The sequence below is a fragment of the Sminthopsis crassicaudata genome, chromosome 3, assembly GCF_048593235.1.
Source record: "Sminthopsis crassicaudata isolate SCR6 chromosome 3, ASM4859323v1, whole genome shotgun sequence".
In the NCBI taxonomy this organism is placed as follows: domain Eukaryota; kingdom Metazoa; phylum Chordata; class Mammalia; order Dasyuromorphia; family Dasyuridae; genus Sminthopsis; species Sminthopsis crassicaudata.
In genome coordinates this window covers 121,366,817-121,390,601 of record NC_133619.1, presented here as the reverse complement: position 1 = coordinate 121,390,601, position 23,785 = coordinate 121,366,817, and the positions used below count along the sequence as shown (strand labels likewise).

General features: G+C 31.1%; 1 protein-coding gene across 4 annotated transcripts in view; it reads left to right on the top strand.

Moving 5' to 3' along the window:
* The window catches only part of MYCBP2 (MYC binding protein 2), a 288,824-nt gene that overhangs the window by 120,356 nt on the left and 144,683 nt on the right, over nt 1–23,785 (top strand). For all 4 annotated transcript variants that reach the window (XM_074299302.1, XM_074299303.1, XM_074299301.1 and 1 more), the window contains exons 21-33: nt 1,105–1,222; nt 3,200–3,404; nt 4,723–4,876; nt 7,586–7,761; nt 11,204–11,329; nt 11,419–11,546; nt 12,637–12,728; nt 15,462–15,596; nt 15,839–15,922; nt 18,027–18,123; nt 20,492–20,684; nt 21,235–21,509; nt 22,999–23,220. In XM_074299302.1, the coding sequence (XP_074155403.1) occupies nt 1,105–1,222; nt 3,200–3,404; nt 4,723–4,876; nt 7,586–7,761; nt 11,204–11,329; nt 11,419–11,546; nt 12,637–12,728; nt 15,462–15,596; nt 15,839–15,922; nt 18,027–18,123; nt 20,492–20,684; nt 21,235–21,509; nt 22,999–23,220 (2,005 nt within the window). The remainder of the gene's footprint in view (nt 1–1,104; nt 1,223–3,199; nt 3,405–4,722; nt 4,877–7,585; nt 7,762–11,203; nt 11,330–11,418; nt 11,547–12,636; nt 12,729–15,461; nt 15,597–15,838; nt 15,923–18,026; nt 18,124–20,491; nt 20,685–21,234; nt 21,510–22,998; nt 23,221–23,785) is intronic.

Below are 23,785 nucleotides of genomic sequence, written 5' to 3'. Positions count from 1 at the left end.
GTACATGTTTGTAGGCAAGGAAAGATCAAAGGTAGGGATTATAGATGGAGTAATCCTTTAGAGAAGATGGTAATAAATTATGTTATACATTAATTGAAACCAGTGAAGGAGAGAGAGAGTATTACTTAGAAGAGAACTGGGAAAATTTAAAAACCAAGAGAGAAATTAATGAACATAACAAAAGTGGTAATTTAATACATACAAAAATTTAAGAAGATGAAAATGACATTGAATTTTACTTTCAGCAGGTTATGTGGCTTCTTCATAGCATTTGTGTTCAGTCTTTAGCATAGTATGCTACATGAAATAATTATTTACTAATGAATGTTTTTGTAACCATGATAATGCTAGAATAAGAAGCAAAATTTGTCATTAAACTCTTTTGAATCTTTAAATTCTTTTCACATTTCTTTAGTTTACATGTCATTCATTTCTATATAGATTTTGTTCATATTTTGACTTAAATATAAATATAATTGTTTCCAAGACCACTATGTAGTGTCTTGGAAGAAAAACTTCCTTATTTTATGATGTTCCTTTTCTAAACAATACAAGAGAGTAATACCATCTCATATTTTGGAAAAGACTCTTTGAAGTTTAAAATTACAATGAAATTATTTAACAGAGAAAGTATCATAGAAGAATTTGAATGATTCTTATGTTTTCTCATAGTGTTGATTAATTCTGTAAATGAATTTTCCAGCTGTAAAATAAAAGGCATAGCCTTGATATTTTTGGATCATTTGAGGTTAATCATCCAATTTAAGCTGTCTTTAAAAAATATCTCATCTTTGGGGCAGTTAGTTGGCACAATGGATAGACTACCATCCCTAGAATTAGGAAGACTTGAATTTAAATATGCCTCAGACTTGTACTGGCTGTGTGATTCTGGGCAAGTCACTTAACACTGATTGCTTCCCTAAAAATAATTCATCTGATTTCCTTCTGGTATCATTAGAATCATAAATATTGGAAATATTGTAGTATCTTTGTCATTTTTTCTCACTCCATAATTTATTTGCATTCTTAATTTAATAAAGTGAGTTTTATTAGACCTTGCTAAAAATTAACTCTAAATTTTTTATGCTTTATTTTTAAATTTAGGGGATGTCCTACTTTAGTACAAGCTTTGCCAGGACCTAGTACACAAGTCACTGCAGGCAGTAACCATACGGCAATACTTTTAATGGATGGACAAGTCTTCACATTTGGAAGTTTCTCTGTAAGGAATTGTCGAACTCTGTTGTAATAATTCATTATATCTTTAAATTATTTAGATTTCTAACTCCAGTCTGGTATAAAAATAAAATGTTTTATGTACGTTTATTCTTAAAGAATAAATTTTAATAATAGATTAATTTAATAATAATGGATTTTTTCTAAGTGAAAATATTGTCACCTCAATGAATCAATATTGGTTATTATAATTAGAAATGCTTATTGTATTTCACTGCCTTTCAAATAAAAGGTATTTTCTTCCCTAAATTATTAGTAATTATATTTTTATCATCATAAATTTTTAAGGGAAAAAAGTTGACACATTGATTATATTAAAAGCTAGAATATTATGAATATTTAAAAGGGTGATGGGAGGATTGCCAAATTTGAGACATTTAGAAATATTTTTAATTTCTCTGTTGAAGGTTAAAATTTAGGGAAAGGAAGGTAAGAGAACATTGTATAATGGTACTATATAGCTATTCTTGACTGTCTTATCCTGTTTTATCTTATCATCTTGACAATCATCAAATGAAAGAGAAAGATTATTTTAATCCTCAGTTATCCAGTTTTATGTCATCTACTTTGTGAGTTAGGTAGAGCCAAAATCTGAATCTTTGCCATCATTTGACTGGTATGCAGATAAAGAAAATTAATTTAATAGCTTAAGAAAAACATATGTATCTTGGTAAAAAAGAAAGAAAGAAGAGAAAGAAAAAAAAGTCCATCCAAAAAAGCATACAGTATTTCAAAGTAAAACACATTTTATCCAGTGGTCAACTTTTCAGTGCTGATTTTTGCAATTTTAAAAATAGGGCTATACAGGTTTATATGTAGGCTTTTTTTTTTTTTTTTTTTTTTTTGAGTGGGGAAGAGGCAGAAAAGTTTTGAGAGTTTGGAACTCAAAAAAAATTCTTTTAATTGTTCAAAATAAACAATTAATTTATTGAAATGTAGAAACAAGTAGTTTTGTTCTGCAATTTTATTTGTTCTTAAAGTAAATATTGAACGTTTTTACTGTTTCTCTGAATACTTGCTATTCCTTCCCATGAAACAAAAGAGAACCAAGGATAGATGACCAAGCTGCTTTTCTAGTCCTATTATTGTTTTGTCGTTAGCTGTGCAGTTCTTGTGAGATTATAATATTTTGCATGTATGCTATGATATTCTGGATGTATTCTATAGTGGTGACTTCAGTGTAAGGGATTGGCAAAGGATAGACAAAATCAACATTTTGAGTTGGGAAAGAAGTTTGCTAACTTCCTACTTCTCTAATCTCACTGTACTCCCTGGCTAAGTGGACAAATTTTTATTTAATACTTTTTCAGCTTTAACCTTCCCCTTTTCCTTATCCCATGTCATAATTGGAAAGGAATTTTCTTTCAGTCTTAAAATAGAAGCATAACTAAATTGTGAGCATACACATAAATATATAAATAAGAGAAATATGACATTTTTAAAATGCCCTGTGTTAAATCCTTTCTCAGGTGAAGAAGTTGAGGGAAGACTATTACAACAAATATTATATGCATTTTCTCTATCAGATTTTTAAGTGTCCTTTTTCACAGAGGAGAATTCAATCAGGTAGTGGGGAACAACACTGAAGGAAACAAAATGTATCAATAACAAGGATTAAAATAAAAGAAAAATTAGTCATTTTAAATTGCTTTTTAGCCATCATTCCCATTTTATTTTTAGCAAAAGTTGCTTAAAACAAATATTGATTTTTTTTTTTTACAGAAATGTAATTAATATTTGTGCTACATTCACATTAAATGCTGATTCAAAGATTATGTAAAATTGTACAAAATTTCATGAAAACTTGAAATGCAAAGTACATATAAGTGATCAAGTGGATGTTATATTTTTGTTTATATATATGTACATTATATGTATATGTATGCATATATTTATGTACATATTACTTTTGTTGTGTTTTGTTCTACTTAATGTTATTATAACTGTTTTTCAAACTGTTTAGAAAGGACAACTTGGCAGACCGATTTTGGATATGCCTTATTGGAATGCAAAACCTGCTTCCATGCCCAATATTGGATCAAAATATGGACGCAAGGCTACTTGGATTGGAGCAAGTGGGGACCAAACTTTCTTGCGCATTGATGAAGCACTTATCAACTCTCATGTACTTGCTACATCAGAGATTTTTGCCAGCAGACACATAATAGGTAAAATAAAGAGCCAAAAAAAATTAGGTCTAATCTTGGTATAAGTGATCTGTAGAACACTGTAAAAGTTTTTACATTCTACTTGAAAGGTAGAGGGATGAGCATGAAGCAACTGAGGCAAGTATGGGTTATAGACAAATTGTCCTCTTAACTTTCTGCTTGTTCTTTAGATGGAAGGAAGTGAAAGGAAGTTGCTAAGATGTAGATGAAATGGAAAGATGAGAGGGTAAGAAATCCAAAGACTACAGTATTTTATAAACTAGCCTACACATACTTAAAATGCATAATAGGGCATGATAAAACATTAAACAAAGGGCTGTTTGAGCTTTGTAGAAAGATTATTTGAAAGTTGGGTTACTACTTTCCTTATAGTAAATAGATTATATATGAGAATGAGTGGATTCTCCGAATAATTTTTTATTATATATATGAAGAAATCAATAATTGGCTTAATTGACATTTTTTAAATCATGCTAAATGAAATATTACCAGGTTTTATTAATATTAAAATTTTGTGTTCATATGGTTATAATACCATAAACCAGTAGGGGCTTTAATGCCAAGATAAATAGCTTGCATTTTATCACATAAGCACTAGGGGACTACTAGTATAGGGAAATGATGCAGATAAGTCTTTAAAACAGTATGTAAATTAAACTGGACAGGAGAGAAATCAATTAGCAGTTACAACAACCCATGTAGGAACTAATTAGAGCTTGAACAAGGATGGTAGCAATAGAGATAAATGTAAAAGGATAAATATGGAAAATATTTAGGAAGCAGAGTGTGTTAGGAAATGAGAATACTCAAAGATAATTCTGAGTTTTAAGAGTAAAAGACTGGAAAAAATGGAAAAAAAACAGAAGTGGAGGTATAATAAGAGGGGCAGGTATGAGGAAATGACAAGTACTATTTTGAATAAGTTGAATTGGAGATGTTGGCCAACTCTTCAGGGGAGATGTTGAATAGAGAGTTCCAAATGAGATTTTAGAGCCATGAGAAAGATCGGAGTCAACTGAATTATTTGCAGAGGCAATATTTGAAGATATTAATCAAGGAGATTGATAATATAGATAATACAAAGAAATAATAAAAAACAGACTGGCAAAGGAGAATGTTACAGAAACCAAGAGAGATTTCTTTGTAACACAAGGAGGTTAAATAGCTCAGTCATATAATCTTTCCTTTGTAGTTACTTAGATGGAAAGGAGTTATGAGTCTGGGATGCTTTTTTATTTTTGTTTTATTTATCATTCTACTAACATATTTCTTACACTTGTTATCTCTGTTTAAAATCCCTCCCCCCACCTTTTTCAAGGTTTAATACCTGCCTCCATATCGGAACCTCCTCCATTTAAATGTCTCCTGATAAATAAAGTAGATGGAAGCTGTAAGACATTTAATGATTCTGAACAGGAGGATCTGCAAGGGTTTGGTGTATGTCTTGATCCTGTTTATGATGTTATTTGGAGGTAGGTTACTTCCTATGTTCATAAATCACTGTGTATTTAATATGCATTAGAATCTTTTTATTCTATTTAGTTTTTCCCCTGTTGCTACAAATTTAAATACAAATTCTTCTAGTTTTTCATTTAAAGGCCTTTACATTCTGGCTTCAGAGCTGATTATACATTTTCATCTTTTCCTCCCTCTGTCTTCCTTCCACACTGACCTGTTTACTGTCTAGTCATAAGATTCTATCAACCATTTCCATGTCTACGCATAGGCCTGAAATGTTTTCCCTTCCCATCTCTTGTTCTTGTAACCCTTTATTCCATTTAAGGTTAGCTAATTTGGAGGATTTTTCTGATTCCTGAAGGCAGTTAGTACTGTCATCCCAAACCCACTTTGTTTTTGTATAAGTCCTACATTTTTTGGTACTTAGTTGGCTTCCCCTCGATAAGATGTAAACTCCTTGAGGGAAGACAAGGCTACTTTGTATTATGTCCCTACCATCTGGAACAGATTGATTTAATGTATTATTGTTGATTAATTTATTGCTAGTGATTTTCACTTGATTTAATATGAAGACATTAAGAAAAGATAATACTATGAAAATTTTATTTCTTTCACTAAATTGCTAACTATAATCACTTTTTATGATACTTAGTAGTTAACTATGGCATTTCATTCTGTTTTTGAAAATAATATTTATAATTGTAGGTGGTCAATATTTTTTTTCTTGTTCAAAATGCATAGGTCTATCTAACTTAAGTTGATTGTGATTTTTTGTAATTAAGTAGGTGTTGCAGAGCCCTCTTAGAGAATTGTATGTTGGGAATTGAGTATTGCCATATAGGAGCTTACTTAGAATTTTGAAAAAGAAATATCTTTTACAAAGACCTGTAAAGGGGTTAGCTAGGTGGCATAGTGAATAGAGCACTGACCCTAAAGCCAAGAAGACTTGAGTTCAAATCCATCCTCAGATACCTAGTAGTTGTGTGACCCCAGGCAAGACATTTAACCATGTCATCCCCCACCAAAAAAAGAAAGACTTGTAGAGAAAACGTAGATGAGGGCTGAATAATAATAACGATAATGTAAATTTTGAAATGGCTGAAATACTTGACTGCATATAGGTGTCAAACTGGAGATATTTTTTTTACTGAGAGTAATGTTATGAGATTCTCTGTTAAACAGTCATGTTTAATATAGGGAAATTTACTAGAGATTGATTTATGTTCTCTCTCTTTTTTTAAATAACACTTACATACAAAAATTTATCCCTTGCAGGGATAGAAAAAGGGAGATAGACTAGAAATAGATGATGCAAAAGCAAAAAGACATCTGGGATTTATGAGTCTGGAAGCACAATGTAAGACAACAGTATTAGTAGTTGCCACCAAAAAGAGCTAATGCGATCTTAGACTATATTGATAGGAGCATAATCAGAAAACAAAGTAGATAAGATTCTGCTACAGTGTCATCTGAGTAGATCACCTGTCTTCAGATCATTGCCATTTAAAATTATGTCATGAAGATCATGGTAACTATTCTCAAAATTTTTTATCTCAGTACACTCTTTATATTCCTAAAAATTCTATACTGTAAAGAGGTTTTGTTTCTATGGGTTATATCTATCAATATTTATCATGTTGGAAATTGAAACATTTTAATTTTGTTATGAAAATAGTTTTGACCTTACAAACCCTGGAAAATAGACTTTGAGAAGTGCTAATTTAAGGAATGAAGGACATTAAGCCAGTAGAAGAAAAGATTCAGGAGAGGAGATAATCTTTAATCAAACAGTCAAACCAGGTTTTAATGGGATTCATATTGGTTTAGCCCCAAAGGAAAAATAGAATCAGTAGATGAAATTATAGGGAGACAGACTGTTGCTATTTTAAGAAAGAGTTTTCATAAAATCAGAACTATCCTAAAATGGAATAAGCTACTTTCTTGTCATTGGTGGTATTCTAGCAGTCTGGACAATTATTGTCATTGATGATGTAGAGGTGATTTGTGCTTTGATAGTCACATTTAATAAAGAAATACATAAAGGGAAAGTTAGGTGGTGCAGTAGCTTGAGTACCAGACCTGAAGTCAGGAAGACCCGAGTTCATATCTGGTCTCAGACTCATAGCACTTGCTAACTGTGTGATGCTGAGCAAGTCACTTAGCCCCAATTGCTTCAGCAAAAAAAAAGATAAGATTCTATTTAAATAAAGATGGTATGAAATTACAAAGAATGCTTTTCTATGATTTTGTAATCTAATTTCTTCATTTTTCCAAATGAAGAAACTGAGATCTAATGATGGTAAGTGATTTAGTAAAGTCTTATAGCTAAAGACAAAGCTGGGGCTAGAGTCCATGTCTTCTGGAAAAATCCATGTTCTTTTTGCTATATAATAGCTTCAAAAAACTGTTCTCAATCACTTAAAAAAAACCAGCAAGTAAATTAGTAGTATATATGTTTTTTAATACTTTACACTTTCCTCCATAGGCTCTTTTTGTGGTCTTCTACCAAATTATATTTTTTTCTACGTGTTTCAGATTCTTATTATTAATAATCATAGCTAATATCTAGTTTTTGAGATTTGAAAGTCATTTTGCATAACTATAATCTTTATTACATATTTCATTTATATATTATACATTTTATGTTAGTTAAATGTTTCATGAATTTTTTTTTATGTAAGCTAGATAATTTCTAAAATTCTTTAATTGTTTTTGTTTTTCAGGTTTCGACCAAATACTAGAGAATTGTGGTGCTACAATGCTGTGGTTGCAGATTCCAGGCTTCTTCCTTCTGCGCCAGACATGCAATCAAGATGTAGCATACTGAGCCCAGAGCTTGCTTTGCCTACAGGATCAAGAGCTCTTACAACTAGATCTCATGCAGCTTTGCACATCCTTGGTGAGTAGGGATTTATGATTGTCACTTAATTAAATTTCTTTAGCTACTCTTGTTTTATTTTCTGAGCATGGTAAGATATATAATTTATGGTTGTTGTTTTTTTGTTGTTGTTAAAAAGCATTTGTACTAGGCACTATCATAAAAGTCATAGAGTACCTCCTCCATTAAGTTTAATCTTAAAAGAATAAAGGCACATGCAAATTATACCTTCCTAATTATGTTGTCTTAAGCAAAGGTAGGTTTTCATCTGAGCAGCCTTCCTGTTGAGCCATTGAAACTGGAACAGATCTATTTTGCATACATCAAGTATATTTTAGTTTTCTTGATTTCTTTTAAGTTACCATGTTGCTATAAGGAAAGAAGGACTCCTACCAAACTCCTTTTATGATATAGACATGGTACTGATACCTAAACCAGGTAGGATGAAAACAGAGAAAGAAAATTACAGATCTATTTCCTTAATGAATATTGATGCAAAAATCTTAAATAAACTATTAGCAAGGAGATTACAGAAAGTCATCCCCAGGATAATACACCATGACCAAATAGGATTTACTTGTAGGATACTAGGAATGCAGACCTGATTCAATATTAGGAAAATATTAGCATAATTGACTATAACAATAACCAAGCTAATAAAAACCATATGATTATCTCAATAAATACAGAAAAAGCGTTTGATAAAATCCAACATCCATTCCTATTAAAAAACACTAGAGAATGTAAGAATAAATGGACTTTTCCTTAAAAGTCAGTAGCATCTATTTAAGTAAACATTAGTAAGCATCATATGTAATGGAGATAAACTGGAACCATTCCCACTAAGATCAGGGGTGAAACAAGGTGGCATTGTCACCATTACTACTCAATATTGTATTAGAAATGCCAGCTTCGACAATAAGAGAAGAAAAAGAGATTAAAGGAATTAGAGTAAGTAATGAGGAAACTAAATTATCACTCTTTGCTGATGATATGATGGTATACTTAGAGAACCCCAAAGAATCAATTAAAAAGCTATTAGAAACAATCCACAACTTTAGCAAAGTTGCAGGATACAAAATAAATCCACATAAATTGTCAGCATTTATACATCACTAACAAAATCTAACAGTTAGAGATACAAAGAGAAATTCCATTTAAAATAACTGTCGATAATATAAAGTATTTGGAGAATCTATCTGCCAAGGGAAAGTCAGGAACTATATGAGCAAAACAACAAAACACTTTCCATACAAATAAAATCATATCTAAACAATTGGAAAAATATCAAGTGCTCTTAGATAGGTCAAGCAAATATAATAAAGATGACAATGCTACCTAAACTAATGTATTTTTTTAGTACTATACCAATCAGACTCCTAAAAAACTTTTTTACTGACCTAGAAAAAAATAAGAACAAAATTCATCAGGAAGAACAGAAGGTCAAGAATTTCAAGGGAATTAATGAAAAAAAATGCAAATGAAGATGGTCACCAAAACCATTTGATATTGGCTAAGAAATAGAGAAGTTGATCAATGGAACTGGTTAGCTTCACAGAACGAAATAGTCAATAACTATAGCAATGTAATGTTTGACAAACCCAAAGACCCCAGTTTTTGGGATAAGAACTCACTTTGTGACAAAAATTGCTGGGAAATTTGGAAACTAGTATGGCAGAAACTAGGCATTTACCCACACATAACACTGTATACCAAGATGAGGCCTAAATGGGTTCATGATCTAGACATAAAGAATGATAATATAAACAAATTTGAAGAACATAGGATTGTTTATCTCTCAGATCTGTGGAGGAGGAAGGAATTTATGACCAAAGAAGAACTGGAGATCATTATTGACCATAAAATAGATAATTTTGAGTATATTAAGTTAAAAAACTTTTGTGCAAACAAAACTAATGCAGACAAGATTAGAAGGGAAGCAATAAATGGGGAAAACTTTTTTTTTTTTTTTTTTTTTTGCTAAGGTAATTGGGGTTAAATGATTTGCCTAGGGTCACATGGCTAGAAAGTCTTAAGTCTCTGAGGTCAGATTTGAACTCAGGTCCTCCTAACTTTAGGACTGATACTATTCACTCTGCCACTAGCTGCCCTGGAAAACATTTTTACATTCAGAGGTTCTGATAAAGGCCAGATTTCTAAGATATGTAGAGAATTGACTCAAAATTTGTAAGAATTCAAGCCATTCTTCAATTGATAAATGGTCAAAGGATATAAATAGACAATTTTCAGAGGAAAAAATTGAAATTATTTGTAGTCACATGAAAAGGTGCTGTAAATCACTATGATCAGAGAAATGCAAATTAAGACGACTCTGAGATATCACTACACAGATTGGCTAAGATGACAGGAAAAGATAATGATAAATATTGGAGGGAATGTGGGAAAACTGGGACACTTAATACATTGTTGATGGAATTGTGAATGGATACAATGGTGGAGAGCAACCTGGAACTATGCTCATAAAGTTATCAAACTGTGCATACCTTTTGACCCAACAGTGTTACTACTGGGCTTATATCCCAAAAAGATCTTAAAGGAGGGAAAGGAACCCATATGTACAAAAATGTGACAGCCATTTTTGTAGTGGCTAGAAACTGGAAACTGAGTGGATCCCATCAATTGGACAATGGCTGAATAAATTGTGGTATATGAATGTTATGGAATATTATTGTTCTGTAAGAAATGACCAGCAGGATGATTTCAGAGAGGCCTGGAGAGACTTAACATGAACTGATGCTGAGGGAAATGAGAAGAACCAGGAGATCATTGTGCACAGCAACAAGAAGACTATACCATGGGGCAGCTAGGTGGTGCAGTGGATAGAGCACCAGCCCTGAATTCAGGAGGACCCAAGTTCAAATCTGGTCTCTAACACTTAACACTTCCTAGCTGTATGATCCTGAGCAAGTCACTTAACCCCAGCCTCAGGGGGTGGGGGGAAGAAGACTACACATGATCAATTCTGATGAATGTGACTCTCTTCAACAGTGAGATAATAGTTCCAATTGTTCTGTGATGAAAAGAGCCATCTACACCCAGAAAGAGAGGACTGTGGGAACTGAGTGTGGACCACAATATAGCATTTTCACTTTTTGTTGTTGTTTACTTGCATTTTATTTTGCTTCTCTTTTTTTCATTTGCGGCATGATAATTGTTTAAATATGTATGCACATATTGGATTTAACATATATTTCTACCATGTTTAATATATATTGGACTACTTGCCATCTAGAGGAGGGTATGGAGAAAGGGGTGAGGGGTGATATTGGAACACTGGGTTTTGCAAAGGCTAATGTTGAAGAATTGTCCACACATATGTTTTGAAAAATACAAAGCTTTAATAAAAAAACAAAAGAAAGTTACCAGTTTTCTTTTAAGCACCAGTTCTGTTAAGAATTTCATTTTACAGCACTTGAATATTACTTTCTTCATTTTGTTTCAGGTTGCCTTGATACATTGGCAGCCATGCAGGATTTAAAAATGGGTGTAGCAAGTACAGAGGAAGAGACTCAAGCAGTAATGAAAGTTTACTCCAAAGAAGATTACAGTGTGGTGAACAGATTTGAAAGTATGTACATTTATATTTCTTGAAAAGTAAATTTTCCCTGTAAATTTGAATCATTATTATTAAACAATCAAATCCTTTCTGCTCTATAGGTCATGGAGGAGGCTGGGGTTACTCTGCTCATTCAGTTGAAGCAATTCGTTTCAGTGCTGACACTGATATTTTACTGGGTGGTCTTGGCCTTTTTGGAGGTAGAGGAGAATATACTGCTAAAATAAAGGTAATCTATAGAATGATCTTTATCTTGAAAAAATAGGAATTTTTTACTTAGTTATTACTATTATGTAAAAGAGTGTAGAAAAAAGTTTATGTAAAACCAGTATTCCTGATTATGCTTATAAAGGCCTAATTAGTCCATTATTATAGCTAATTTTATTCCAGCTTTGTCCTCTTACCTCTTAAGTTACAGGATGGTTTCTCAAAATGAGAGAACTTATTTCTCTTTATCACTGTAACCTAGTAAAGTATTTCTAGAGTTTTCTAGCATGCCATCATTAAAATATATTATGCTGCTTTTATATTTGAGGAAATCCTTAAAAAGATTTCTTTTAAGCAACCTACTTGTAATTACCTTCTTTCAACTCACAGAAGTAAGATCATTTTTCATATTATTTTCCTTTTCAAAAGTTATTCCACCAGTTAATTCATCCTTATATCAAGTTCAACCTCTTCACTTTAATTTTTAGTTTTCTAGACTGCTTATGTCATTATCACTGTGACCTCTTTTCTTATTTGCCACCTGACAGAAAATATTTTCCCAACCTCTAATTCTTTTTTTTTTTCCCCCTGAGGCTGGGGTTAAGTGACTTGCCCAGGGTCACACAGCTAGGAAGTGTTAACCAACCTCTAATTCTAATTGCCAACTTCATGCCTCTTTGTAAGCATTTTTCTCATTCCATCTTCTTCATTCTAGGTATCGAACATGTGCCTATTACTTTTTAGTCAAGCCTCTTTGCTTATGACATCAATTATTTCCATAGATTTTATCTCATTTGGAAATACTCAAAGATGAAGTAGGCTGAGAAAGGATTCTCACCTCCTTTAGATATTGTTTGTTCAATAATAAAAGTCTACTCATATAAGAAAAATTAAAATAGAAAAATCATAAAAATTCAATGTTTTTTTTTTTAATATGATATTTTGACATGTTGACTTGTTCAGTTTAAATATAAGCTTCTCAAACAGGTTCTACTTGAATTTTACCTTCATAGTGCTTAACATATTTTGACTTTTTAGTAGATAAAGAATGAAAGTTCGAATACAAATGCCTGACTGCTGAGATAAAAATCAACATTTATCTTTTCTCTTAGTTGTTTGAATTGGGTCCAGATGGAGGAGATCATGAAACTGATGGTGATCTTCTTGCAGAGACTGATGTCTTGGCATATGATTGTGCTGCCAGGTACTTGATTTTTTATTGTCTTTATAACTACTTTAAAATTATGTAATGAGATTAATAAGCTCTAATTTTATAATAACTTCTTAATTATTTTAAATTTCTGATAAATATTTAAGCTTAACATTTTAAGCAGAAAATTTAAAATTATATTTAGTATATTTTATTCATAAATGTCAGAAAGAAAATAGATATATTTTTAAAATATTCAATTAAATAGCCAATGCCATATCAAAAGTAAATGAAAATGAATCCCTTTTTGTAACAAACAATATTTGTTACTCATAAAGCCACCATCTATATATTGCAATAATTCAGTTGTGGAGTGATAAGATCCTTCATCAATATAATGGCTTTATGAATAGATAGAAAGGAATAAAACTTGACAATGAATTGTACATGTGAACAAAGTATGTTTAAGGCAGCGAGGGTAACACTGAGGCTATAAGTTGGGTGCTTGGGAGGAATAAGAAATTGGGAAAAGAAGTAAGGTTTGGTGAAATTTTTAAACTTTAAATGAAGATAATGATTCTGTTTGACCATATTGAGTTTGAGATTCCAACAACATACCCAGTTTGAGATTTCAAAAAAACAGTTGGTGATGTGAAATTAGAGTCAGAAGATAAATTAGATCTGAATATATAGTTGGAGAAATCATCTGTTCAGAGATGAAGAGATCACCAAACAAGATAGTATAGAGCCCAGCTTTTTAAACTGTGGCTCACAAGTCCACATGAGTTTTCATAACTAAATGTGATGGTCAAGAGATTATGATTTATTGTCATTAAATGTTTCATTTTTATAACTGTTTTTATATACCTGTGTACCTGGTATCACATAAAAATTTTACGGCAAAATGCGATTGCAAGTGGAAAAAGTTTAAGACACTTTGGTATGGAACAGCAGTTTCCAAAACTGTAGCCCCTTTCAGAGAATTTGAAATGTGAAAATTATTATTATTATTATTATTATTATTATTATTATTATTATTATTATTATTATTATTTTCATAATCATACCTTAGTACATTACTTTAAAAAAAACTTCACTTTTCTAATTACATATCTGTGTGAGATTTAATTTTCTTCAGATATAACCAAAAAAGTCGCAATAGATGTTTTTCAAGCAATAAACATTTAGTAAGTGCCTACTGTGTTTCACTTTGCTGAGTGTTAAAGAAAGATACAAAGAAAGATAAAAGAAAGTCCTTGTTCTCACTTAACTCACAGTCTAGTGGGAAAGACAACATGTAAACAACTGTGTACAAACAAGCTGTACAACATAAATTTGAAATAATCAACAGGGTAAAGTCACTAAAATTAATGGGATCAAGATCATTACTCTAGATCCTGAAATTTTAGCTAGTATCTGAAGGAAACTAAGAAAATTAAGAAAGGGAGATCTAGTAAAAATGCTTTATAGATGGGTTACCTTCAAGGAATTGCAAGGAGGTCAGTGCCACTAGAACACAGATTATTTGGGGGAGAGTATATAAGGTGTAAGAAGACTAGAAAGAGATTTAAATGTTAATTTTTATTTAGAAGGAAATAAATTTCAATAGATATAACTTTTATATTGGGATTCTTAAGACCATGGACCATTATTCAAATATAAATATATAAATGTGTATAAATAATTTCAGCTGAAAAGGAGAAGGAAAATATAGGATGTGACAGCTAGTAACAATGGTTAGATCACAGGATTTTTTTTAAATATAGGGAACACAGACATATTTGTAGGCAGCAAGGAAAGAACCACTGCTAGTAAGGGAATGAAGATTAGTTAGAATAGGATTGATAAGGAGACATTTTTCTAGAGAAAGAGAAGAGGGAATGAGATAAAGATGCACATGAGAGCTTAACCTTAGTAAAGAGGAGGAATGTTTCTTTTGTTTATATCATGAAATTGGCTGAAGGAATTGGGGACATTGAGCCTTTACAGGAGACGATTTATGAGTATCTTGGAGTGGGGGAATGGTATAGGTGTATATATGATAGTTATTTTCCAATGTTTTTGAGACTGAATAAAAAGAAAGACTTTAACTTATTCAGTCTGACTCAGCAGAATTTGGCACTGTTATATGTAATAAGAAAAGCAAATTTAGATTTTGGTCAAGAATATTTTTTTCTAAAAATTAGAACTATTTCAGAATTGAATAGTTTTTTTTTGTATGTGTGTGTGTGTGTGTGTGTGTGTGTGTGTGTGTGTGTGTGTGTGTGTGAGAGAGAGAGAGAGAGAGTGAGAACTTTCCCTTCTCTAGAAATCTTCAAGTCAAAGTTGAATAACTTCTTTTTATGTATGTTTTTTTTTTGACAACTTTTTAAAATCCACTTTTTTATTATAGCTTTTTATTTGCCAGCTATATGCATAGGTAATTTTTCAACATTGACAATTGCAAAACCTTTTGTTCCAATTTTTCCCCTCCTTCCTCCAATCCCCTCCCCCAGATGGCAGGTTGACCAATACATGTTAAATATGTTAAAGTATAAGTTAAATACAATATATGTATACATGTCCATACAATTATTTTGCTGTACAAAAAGAATTGGACTTTGAAATAGTATACAATTAACCTGTGAAGGAAATCAAAAGTGTAGGAGGACAAAAATAGAGGGATTGGGAATTCTATGTAGTGGTTCTTTATGTATGTTTTAAGAGGTTCATTTAAATTGGGTTTCTTTAGATAGGTTTAGTAGCAAACTTTAGATTTTGGCATTATCTGACTAATATTTCTCTCAGAGAAAAATATGCCATGATGTTTGATGAACCAGTTCTTCTACAAGCTGGCTGGTGGTATGTCGCATGGGCTCGTGTGTCTGGACCCAGCAGTGACTGTGGATCTCATGGACAGGCCTCTATTACCACAGATGATGGGTAAGTCTAAAGTATCATTAATTATTTTATCAGAGAATGTGCTTTAAGAGTAAAGACATCAAGAAAAGTCTAAGGACAAGTTTTAAAATTCAGTGTGACCTCCTTCCTGACTTATCTTTGTACAGTAAGTTAGGTTTAAGGTCAGCTTTAAGTACTCTCAGAAGAATATTGATATATTTTATTGATTTTTTTTTTTTAAATAAATAAGGTATTGTAATTTTGGTATTTTTCTTTTTCTTCAGGGTACTTTTTCAATTTAAGAGTTCGAAGAAATCAAACAATGGTACAGATGTTAATGCGGGACAGATACCTCAATTATTGTACAGGTACTGTACATATTTTAATTTTAAATGATTTTTCCCCTCCCTTGAAAATAGACTCAGGAGTATTCTGAAATGCAGAGTATGATTAAAAATGAAAATTATTTTGGTTATTGATTATTTTTGAAGCATTCAAGGAAGGTATTACTACGTAAAGAGAAATGTAGACCTATATATAAAAACACTTCAATTGCATTTCTGTGTGTTTGATTTTATTTTCCAATACATTTTTTTACATTAGAGAAAGTTAGGTGATTTCAGGGGATAGAATTCTGGACTTGGAATCAAGAAGAACCAAAGTTCAAATCCTGTCCTGTGATGCTGAGAAAGGAACCTCTTTGATCTTCTGTTTCCTCATCTGCAAAATGAGGATATTAATAATCATACTTTCTAGGGTTTTTAATCAGAATCTAACAATATTACAAATTAATAATACTTTGCAAATCTTAAAGGATGTATATTATTCTCAACATGAGGATTAAATTTAAACTGATAACCATCTTGAATTCTTTTGCATATTAAATAATATCTCTTTTCTACTAAGATCTTTATGATTAAAACTATATTTTGTTAATTTTCCTAACTTTTTATATATAATAGGCAAATATGAAGAGAAAACATTATATTTAAATATTTAAAAATTAAAAATTTATTTTAAATAAAAAGCTTTATGTTTAGGATCTGATTAATCTGCTCTAGGTTTTATATTTTTGTTAAATATTTCATGGTAAAGATAAAGCATTTCCTTATTTCAACAAAATGTAATATTGAATTAAAATTAAAAAGCAACACAATGGTCAAGTAAGATAAGACGTTTGTATGTCTTGATTCTTCATGGCAACTTTATGGCATTTGTTTAATATTTTCTCTATTATGCTTGTGGAAAAATGAATCATTCCTTAATCAATGTGTTTGTATTAATGTTATAGATTCTTAGGATATATTCTGGCTTAAATTAATTTTACTTTAAAATAATCAGTGCTAGGCGCAGCTAGGTGGCACAATAGATAGAGCACCAGGCCTGAAGTCAGCAGGACCTGAGTTCAGATCTGGTCTCAGACACTTAACATTTCCTAGCTATGTGACCCCGCGCAAGTCACTTAATCCCAATTGCCTCAGAAAAAAAAAATAATAATAATAATAATAACAATAATTAGTGCTAAAAATATTTTTTTAAAAATCTTTATATGTCCATCTATTGAATTAAAATTTATGAATTACCTCAAAGATAATTTTTTCTAAAAAAAATTTTTTTTAAATAAGCTATCATGGGAAATCTGTTTCATCAATCAAATCAAATATTTTAGTATTTATTATATAATGGGCACACTTTGTATTTCTGCAGCTTAAAAGTTGTTTTTAAGAAATTTGTGTTTACATATATACATATATGAATGTGCACATGCATGAAGACATGCAGGGTTCTTCACACATGATATGTATCAATTACCAAAATGATGTCATAAGTATATACACCCCCTCCACTACTTAAGATTACAACTTACTCCAGTCTTCTAACATCCTGTATAGTTCATATCAATGAATTCCCATAAATCCATTTTAAAATGTCTGCTCAGTATAATATAATCTTTCTTCTGGGCCTTTCAAAAGTGGAGATGACATTAAAGAAGAGCTATTTTCATCCACTTTGCTGCTATACCTTAAGGATCAGGGGGGATTTCTATCTTAGTCACAATTAGAACTTTCCATAAGTGTTTTCTCTCCCAGTAGAATGTAAATACCTGTAGAATAGGGACTGTCTGACTTTTCTTTGCTTCCTCAGAGCTTTGTGCATAGTAAGAACTTCATAAATGCTTTATTCAATTTCACATTCCATGGGTACCAAAATATGCACATATTTTTGTCCCTTTTTTTTAGGAGTTGGTTGCTGTAAAATGAGGCAAGATCTGTATATTCTCAGCTTTAATGTTAAAATTTTTTAGTTTTTTTCTAATTAGTAGATAGCATAATATCTTTTAAATAACTCACCATGACATTTAGTTAAAACATGTGGAGACAATTTTACTTGATTATATTAAAAGAAAAATGATGTAAACTCATTTATTGCATTTCCTTATATAAATCAGTTTTGTATATTACCTTTCTTCAGGCTCCCCACCAGTGATGGCAGTGCTTCCAAGGGTAAACAGCAAACCACTGAACCTGTACACATTTTAAAGCGATCTTTTGCAAGAACAGTCTCCACGGTAAGCCAACTAACTTATCTATTTTGACAATTCTAGCCCATACGTTCATTTCTAAATGTTGTACTTTATTATTTAAAGGTTTATATTTCTGCTGTGTATAAACACCATGTAATAATAAATTCTCAATTTGGCTTAGTGAACTCAGATTTTATCTAATTTTAGAGCATTGTCATCAAAATGTGATATGATTAATATTAGTGTGTTGAAAGAAGTTGAAAAGTTGGTTTAAAAAGAGGAAAAAAAAATTTGCTTTCTTAAGGATTATGACCTTGAAGTACCTTTATAGATATAATTTGGTCATGAAGATTCCAAAACTCATGTTTAAGGTCTGTAATCATATTTTTTAAGCATATAGATTTCCATTTGAGTAAGAGTTGTTCTAGAAGATCTTATCAGATTAAATAGATAAATTATAAAGCAAAATGGATCTAATTCATTATGATCTGGGATCTTTATTAGCCATTTTGGTATAGGGTTAAACTTAATATTGCTTCTTATTAATCATGTTGCCAGCCCAGTAGCTAATAAATTTGTGCTAATAGAACCTATGATGCTTGTTGTTTTTTGTGACTTTGTTGTCTGCTCCTCTTACTAGTGTTTCTAGCTTATGTTTCTATAGCTCTTCAAGGTTTGACTAGACCTTCATTATTATAGCAATGTTTTTCCTCTACTTAGAAGGTTAGCTTAATGTTACTGCTAATTGGTTTCTTTTATGTACTGCTTAGTATGTATCTCATTCTTTTCTCACAACAACACAGCAAGGTTAGAATGCTTGGAATTTTACAGAGGAAGAAATTTTACAGTTTTACAGAAACAAGTCCTAGAGGCTGCATGACTTACAAGAAGCATCAAATCTGAATGCTTACTGTGGTTCCTTCAGCTGTTACATATTGCCTCAAACTGTTCTCTTCTTAGAGGTAGCTGATATCACAGTGGGTATAGTGGGTCTGGAGTTTGGAAAACCCAAGTTCAAATTTGGCAAAACTGACACTGACTAGCTATGTGACCCTGAACAAGTCATTTCACCTCTGCCTGTCTCAGTTACCTTAGTCGTGTAAAATGGAGGTTGTAATAACAGCTACCACCCAGGATAGTTGTGAATATCAGTTAAGATAAATGTTACACTTAACACAATTCCTGGCACATAGTAAGGATTACATAAGTGTTAACTAGTATAGTAATTTATTAATGCATAAGTAGTTTATGAAAGTACAAAATAGTCTTTAAAATTATTTTTGAAAATTAAGTTTTTCAGATACAGTTAAATTAAAATAAACTTTTAATACTTGAGAAATTCACTAACAGAACTTCAAATTCTTTTGATAATATTCTCCATTTTTTCATTGAATATCTATTATCAGTATTCATTTCATTTTTCTTTTGTCTTCAATTAATGGAATGAAGAGTTTGTTAGTTTTTTCCCCCAAGTAAATATACCATTATATTAATAGCTAAATTTTATTCAGTCATCCCTTTCACATTATCAGGGGCAGGACGCTCCTGCAGTCTGGAAAAATCTGCATAAGACTTTTTGATCCTCCATAGCAGAGAAGTCTAAATTATTATGGTATTAAAAGATAAAGTATATTGATATTATATAATCCTATATATGTTTTTGGCATTTCAGAGTTTCTAAAATTTTTCTGTCATCTGCTAGCCTACTTGTCTGCCACATCTGCAAATTTCCCCAAAAAATTACCATTTCATTTCTTCTGCTGACCTGTAATATATTGAAACTCCAATGGGGAAAATTGCGTTGTGGGAGGAATATTTTTATGTGATGTGATACTTGAAAATTATTTTAAAAGCTATCTATATTTGTATAAAAATAAAACAACTATAGGTACTGGATCTGTTTCTTTGACCTAAGGAATTCTTTAGGTCTAGGAAATTTTACCAGTGTAAATAAGCATCTTCTTTGCAACTAGAGTTGTCTCAAGCAATGAGAGGTTCACTTATTCAGAGTCACACAATCAGCTTGTGTCAGAAATGGCTGTTAAAGCTAGATTTTCTTGGTTTCAAGCCTAGCTTTCTATTTCCATACCATGTTGTCTCTAGAAATATGTTCTTTTGGTTAATGTAGTGAAACAGTTAAACTTTTTCCTCAGGTTTTGTTTTTTTGTTTTTTGTTTTTTGGGGTTTTTTTGTATGATCCTGCTGGTTTTTTGTGTGTTTTTTTGTTTTTGTTTTTGTTTTTGTTTTTTTGTTTTTTGATAAATAAAAGCACTTTGAAATGTTTGGTTTTTAAAAAGTATTCTCAGGTAAGTGAAATCCTGAGACTGATTATCAACTTTACCTAAATATTTATGTATTTCAATCTATTATCTATTGAACTAATAATGCTTTAAACTTTCCTATTTTTAACTAGGAATGCTTTGAGTCATTATTGAGCATTCTTCACTGGAGTTGGACTACATTAGTTTTAGGAGTAGAAGAACTTCGGGGATTAAAAGGATTCCAGTATACTGCTACTCTTCTTGATTTAGAAAGATTGCGTTTTGTGGGTACTTGTTGTCTAAGGCTGTTACGTGTCTATACCTGTGAGATTTACCCTATGTCAGGTATGATGTAAATTTTATCAGGAAAAAAATCTGTACACTTTAAGTACATCATTAATAATTGTTAAAATTTTTCTTCATTTGAAATTGTTATTTCTATTGTTCTATTGTAATAGAATTCTTCTTTACTGTTATGTCCTGATTCATTAACATAGATCCAGATATCTGAGCATAAGTAATTGGTAACATTGCCTTCCATTAAAAATATATATATATTTATATATATCAGGTTCTAATGAAGTACTCTAGGTACATATGTTGTTTTATTGGCCTAGTGTATTAATTTTAGAGAAATAGGTTATAATTTTAAAATCAAGTTATTTCAAATTAAAATTATTATAGTAACTTCAAGTTTTTGAGTGACTGATATTTTATTTGTATTTAATATAAGCAAAAGAATTTAATTTTGTTTTATAAGCAAAGTATAACTTGTTTTTCTGTTTATAGATATTTGTGATTTTAGATACAGAATAGAGTATATGCTGTGCATTTTAAGAGGAGTTTTTAGTTTATTATTGTTACTATGTTTATACTTCATTTTGTAACCTTATAGCTACTGCCAAAGCAGTTGTAGAAGAAACAAGTAAATTAGCAGAGTGTATTGGAAAAACCAGAACTTTGCTACGAAAAATTTTATCTGAAGGAGTTGATCACTGCATGGTCAAGTTGGATAATGATCCCCAAGGATATCTCAGTCAGCCATTGAGTCTTCTGGAGGCTGTCCTTCAGGAATGTCATAACACCTTCACAGCCTGCTTTCATTCTTTCTACCCAACCCCTGCCCTGCAGTGGGCTTGCCTTTGTGATCTCTTGAATTGTTTGGATCAGGTATGTTAAGTGCCACAATACAATGGTAGAAATTTTCCTGTTTTAAATTATATGTTAATTCAATAGAAATAGAATGCAAAGCTGGTTAATAACACCAGATAAAATTTCAGATTCATATAGATGTTTGATATTTTTTATATGGATTAGTTGACACCAGTCACATCATAACAGTTTTATTAAATGACTTCTCTGGGCCTAGCAATGTATATGACGTGCAGGGATACCAATGCAAAAGATGTAAAATAATCCCTGCCTACAAGGAGCTTATATTTTATAAGGGGAATTTGAAAGTTCCATAGATAGGTTCTATCATGCTGTTCTTGAAATAAATACACAGTAATTTTGCAAGGAAAACACAACTAAGGAAATCAGGAAAGGCTTCTAATTAGAAGAAGTTCTTAAGATTTATTTTCTAGGTATCTAGAGGTTTAAGAATCAGAAGTGAAGAGTTCAGGGATTCCAGGAATAGGCAATATCTGGAAAACTTGCAGAAGCAGAAAATAAACTATCCTGTAGAAGAATTGTAGTTTCGAATAATAAATTTAGAAGTTTATTAAATAGTCCTCTTTATTATCCAATTGTAGGATTCCTTGTACTACACAGTAACCAAAGGCCTCATTACAAAAGCTAGTTAAGTCTCTTAATCCTCTGAAGGTAATATCAAACTCCCAACAAATTTGTGACTTCTTGTGTACTTTACAGCTCAGTACCAAATAGCTCACTAGCTATACTCATTCACTTACATGGTTAAACTGCCATGTCTAATAAAATAGAATTTTCTATTTTCTAAATGAATATAGTGGTACCTAGAAGAGGGCTAGGAGAGGCATGAGATTAGTATCAAAAGTGAATTTTAAAGTATAGAATTTTGCTTTATAACCATTTTAGCACATCACATTTTATTTATAATTTATACATCACATCAAGATTTGCCTCTAATACATTCTAATTTTATAATTTGTTACCCACTTTTCTGAATGACTAACATGAAGTAATTGAATAGTGTTATAAAGTTGTAAAGGCAAGGAGTTTCTGATTTACCCTGTTTGCTAGTTAGTTAGATAAACCAAGATTAGGAGAAAAATTTTAATGCTTGTTCACATATGACACAAATATAAAGGACAGAAAATTGCCACTAGTATTAAAATAATCTTTTTTTTCAGATAGTTCTGAAAAAGACTAGCCAATAGCAACTCTAAACTATATGTGTGTATAATAACTGAAGCTAGAAGGAAGTATCTCTGAATGTAACTTGTTCAATATTCTTTATACTCTGTAGAATCAGTAACTGATCTTCACAAAAACCTTTGGTTTTAAATATTAATATTCTTATAGAACTTCATAGCAAAAGTAGCACTGAATTTCAGTGAAGTTATGTCTAATTCCAAAAGTATTGTCATTGATCTATATTTATTTAATTCTTATGCCTCAGAAGGCTTGGAATTTATACTCATTTATTTTGGGTTGAGATTTGGGTCTTTTTTCAAAGGATATCCAAGAGGCAAATTTCAAGACATCAAGTAGCCGACTGCTTGCAGCTGTTATGTCAGCTTTATGTCACACATCTGTGAAGTTAACCTCTATCTTTCCCATTGCCTATGATGGAGAAGTATTACTTCGATCCATTGTTAAACAAGTCAGCACTGAAAATGACTCTGCCCTGGCTCACCGGTTTCCTCTGTTGGTAGCACACATGGAAAAACTCAGTCAGGTCAGAATTTATTTTGAAGTATTTCTTGTTATTTTTCCAGGGAAATGAAATTTTAACTTGGCTTTATTTGTTACTTTTATCTTTACTTAAGAAATGAAAGGTAAGGATATGTTGTTCGTTCTAATCTAGTACCAAATGTTAATTTTCTTTGCTAATTCTCACAAGATTAACCTACTTTAAGGAGAATTCTCACTTGTATATCTGTTGGACAAGCTTAATTTTGCTACAACTTCTCCAGATCATTAAATATCCATTTTAATAGGGTAAGGCAATTATCATGGGGAAATCTGAGCCTTGACATTATTTTCAGAAGAGAAGACTAATATGTTAAAGTCAGTATTTACTTAAATACTCCAAAAAAGAAAATTATATTTAAGATTACTTTTCTGAAAATCTTTAGTTTTTATTTTATGATTTTTTTATAGAAAGAGAAAATATTGCAAAATCTTCGTATTTTTAATGATTTCTTCAGTTTTATAATATAGAAAATGTGATGTGTAATATACACAAAATCATAATTATGAAGATTTTGATACAAATAATCATTAATTTATTTTTAGTTCAT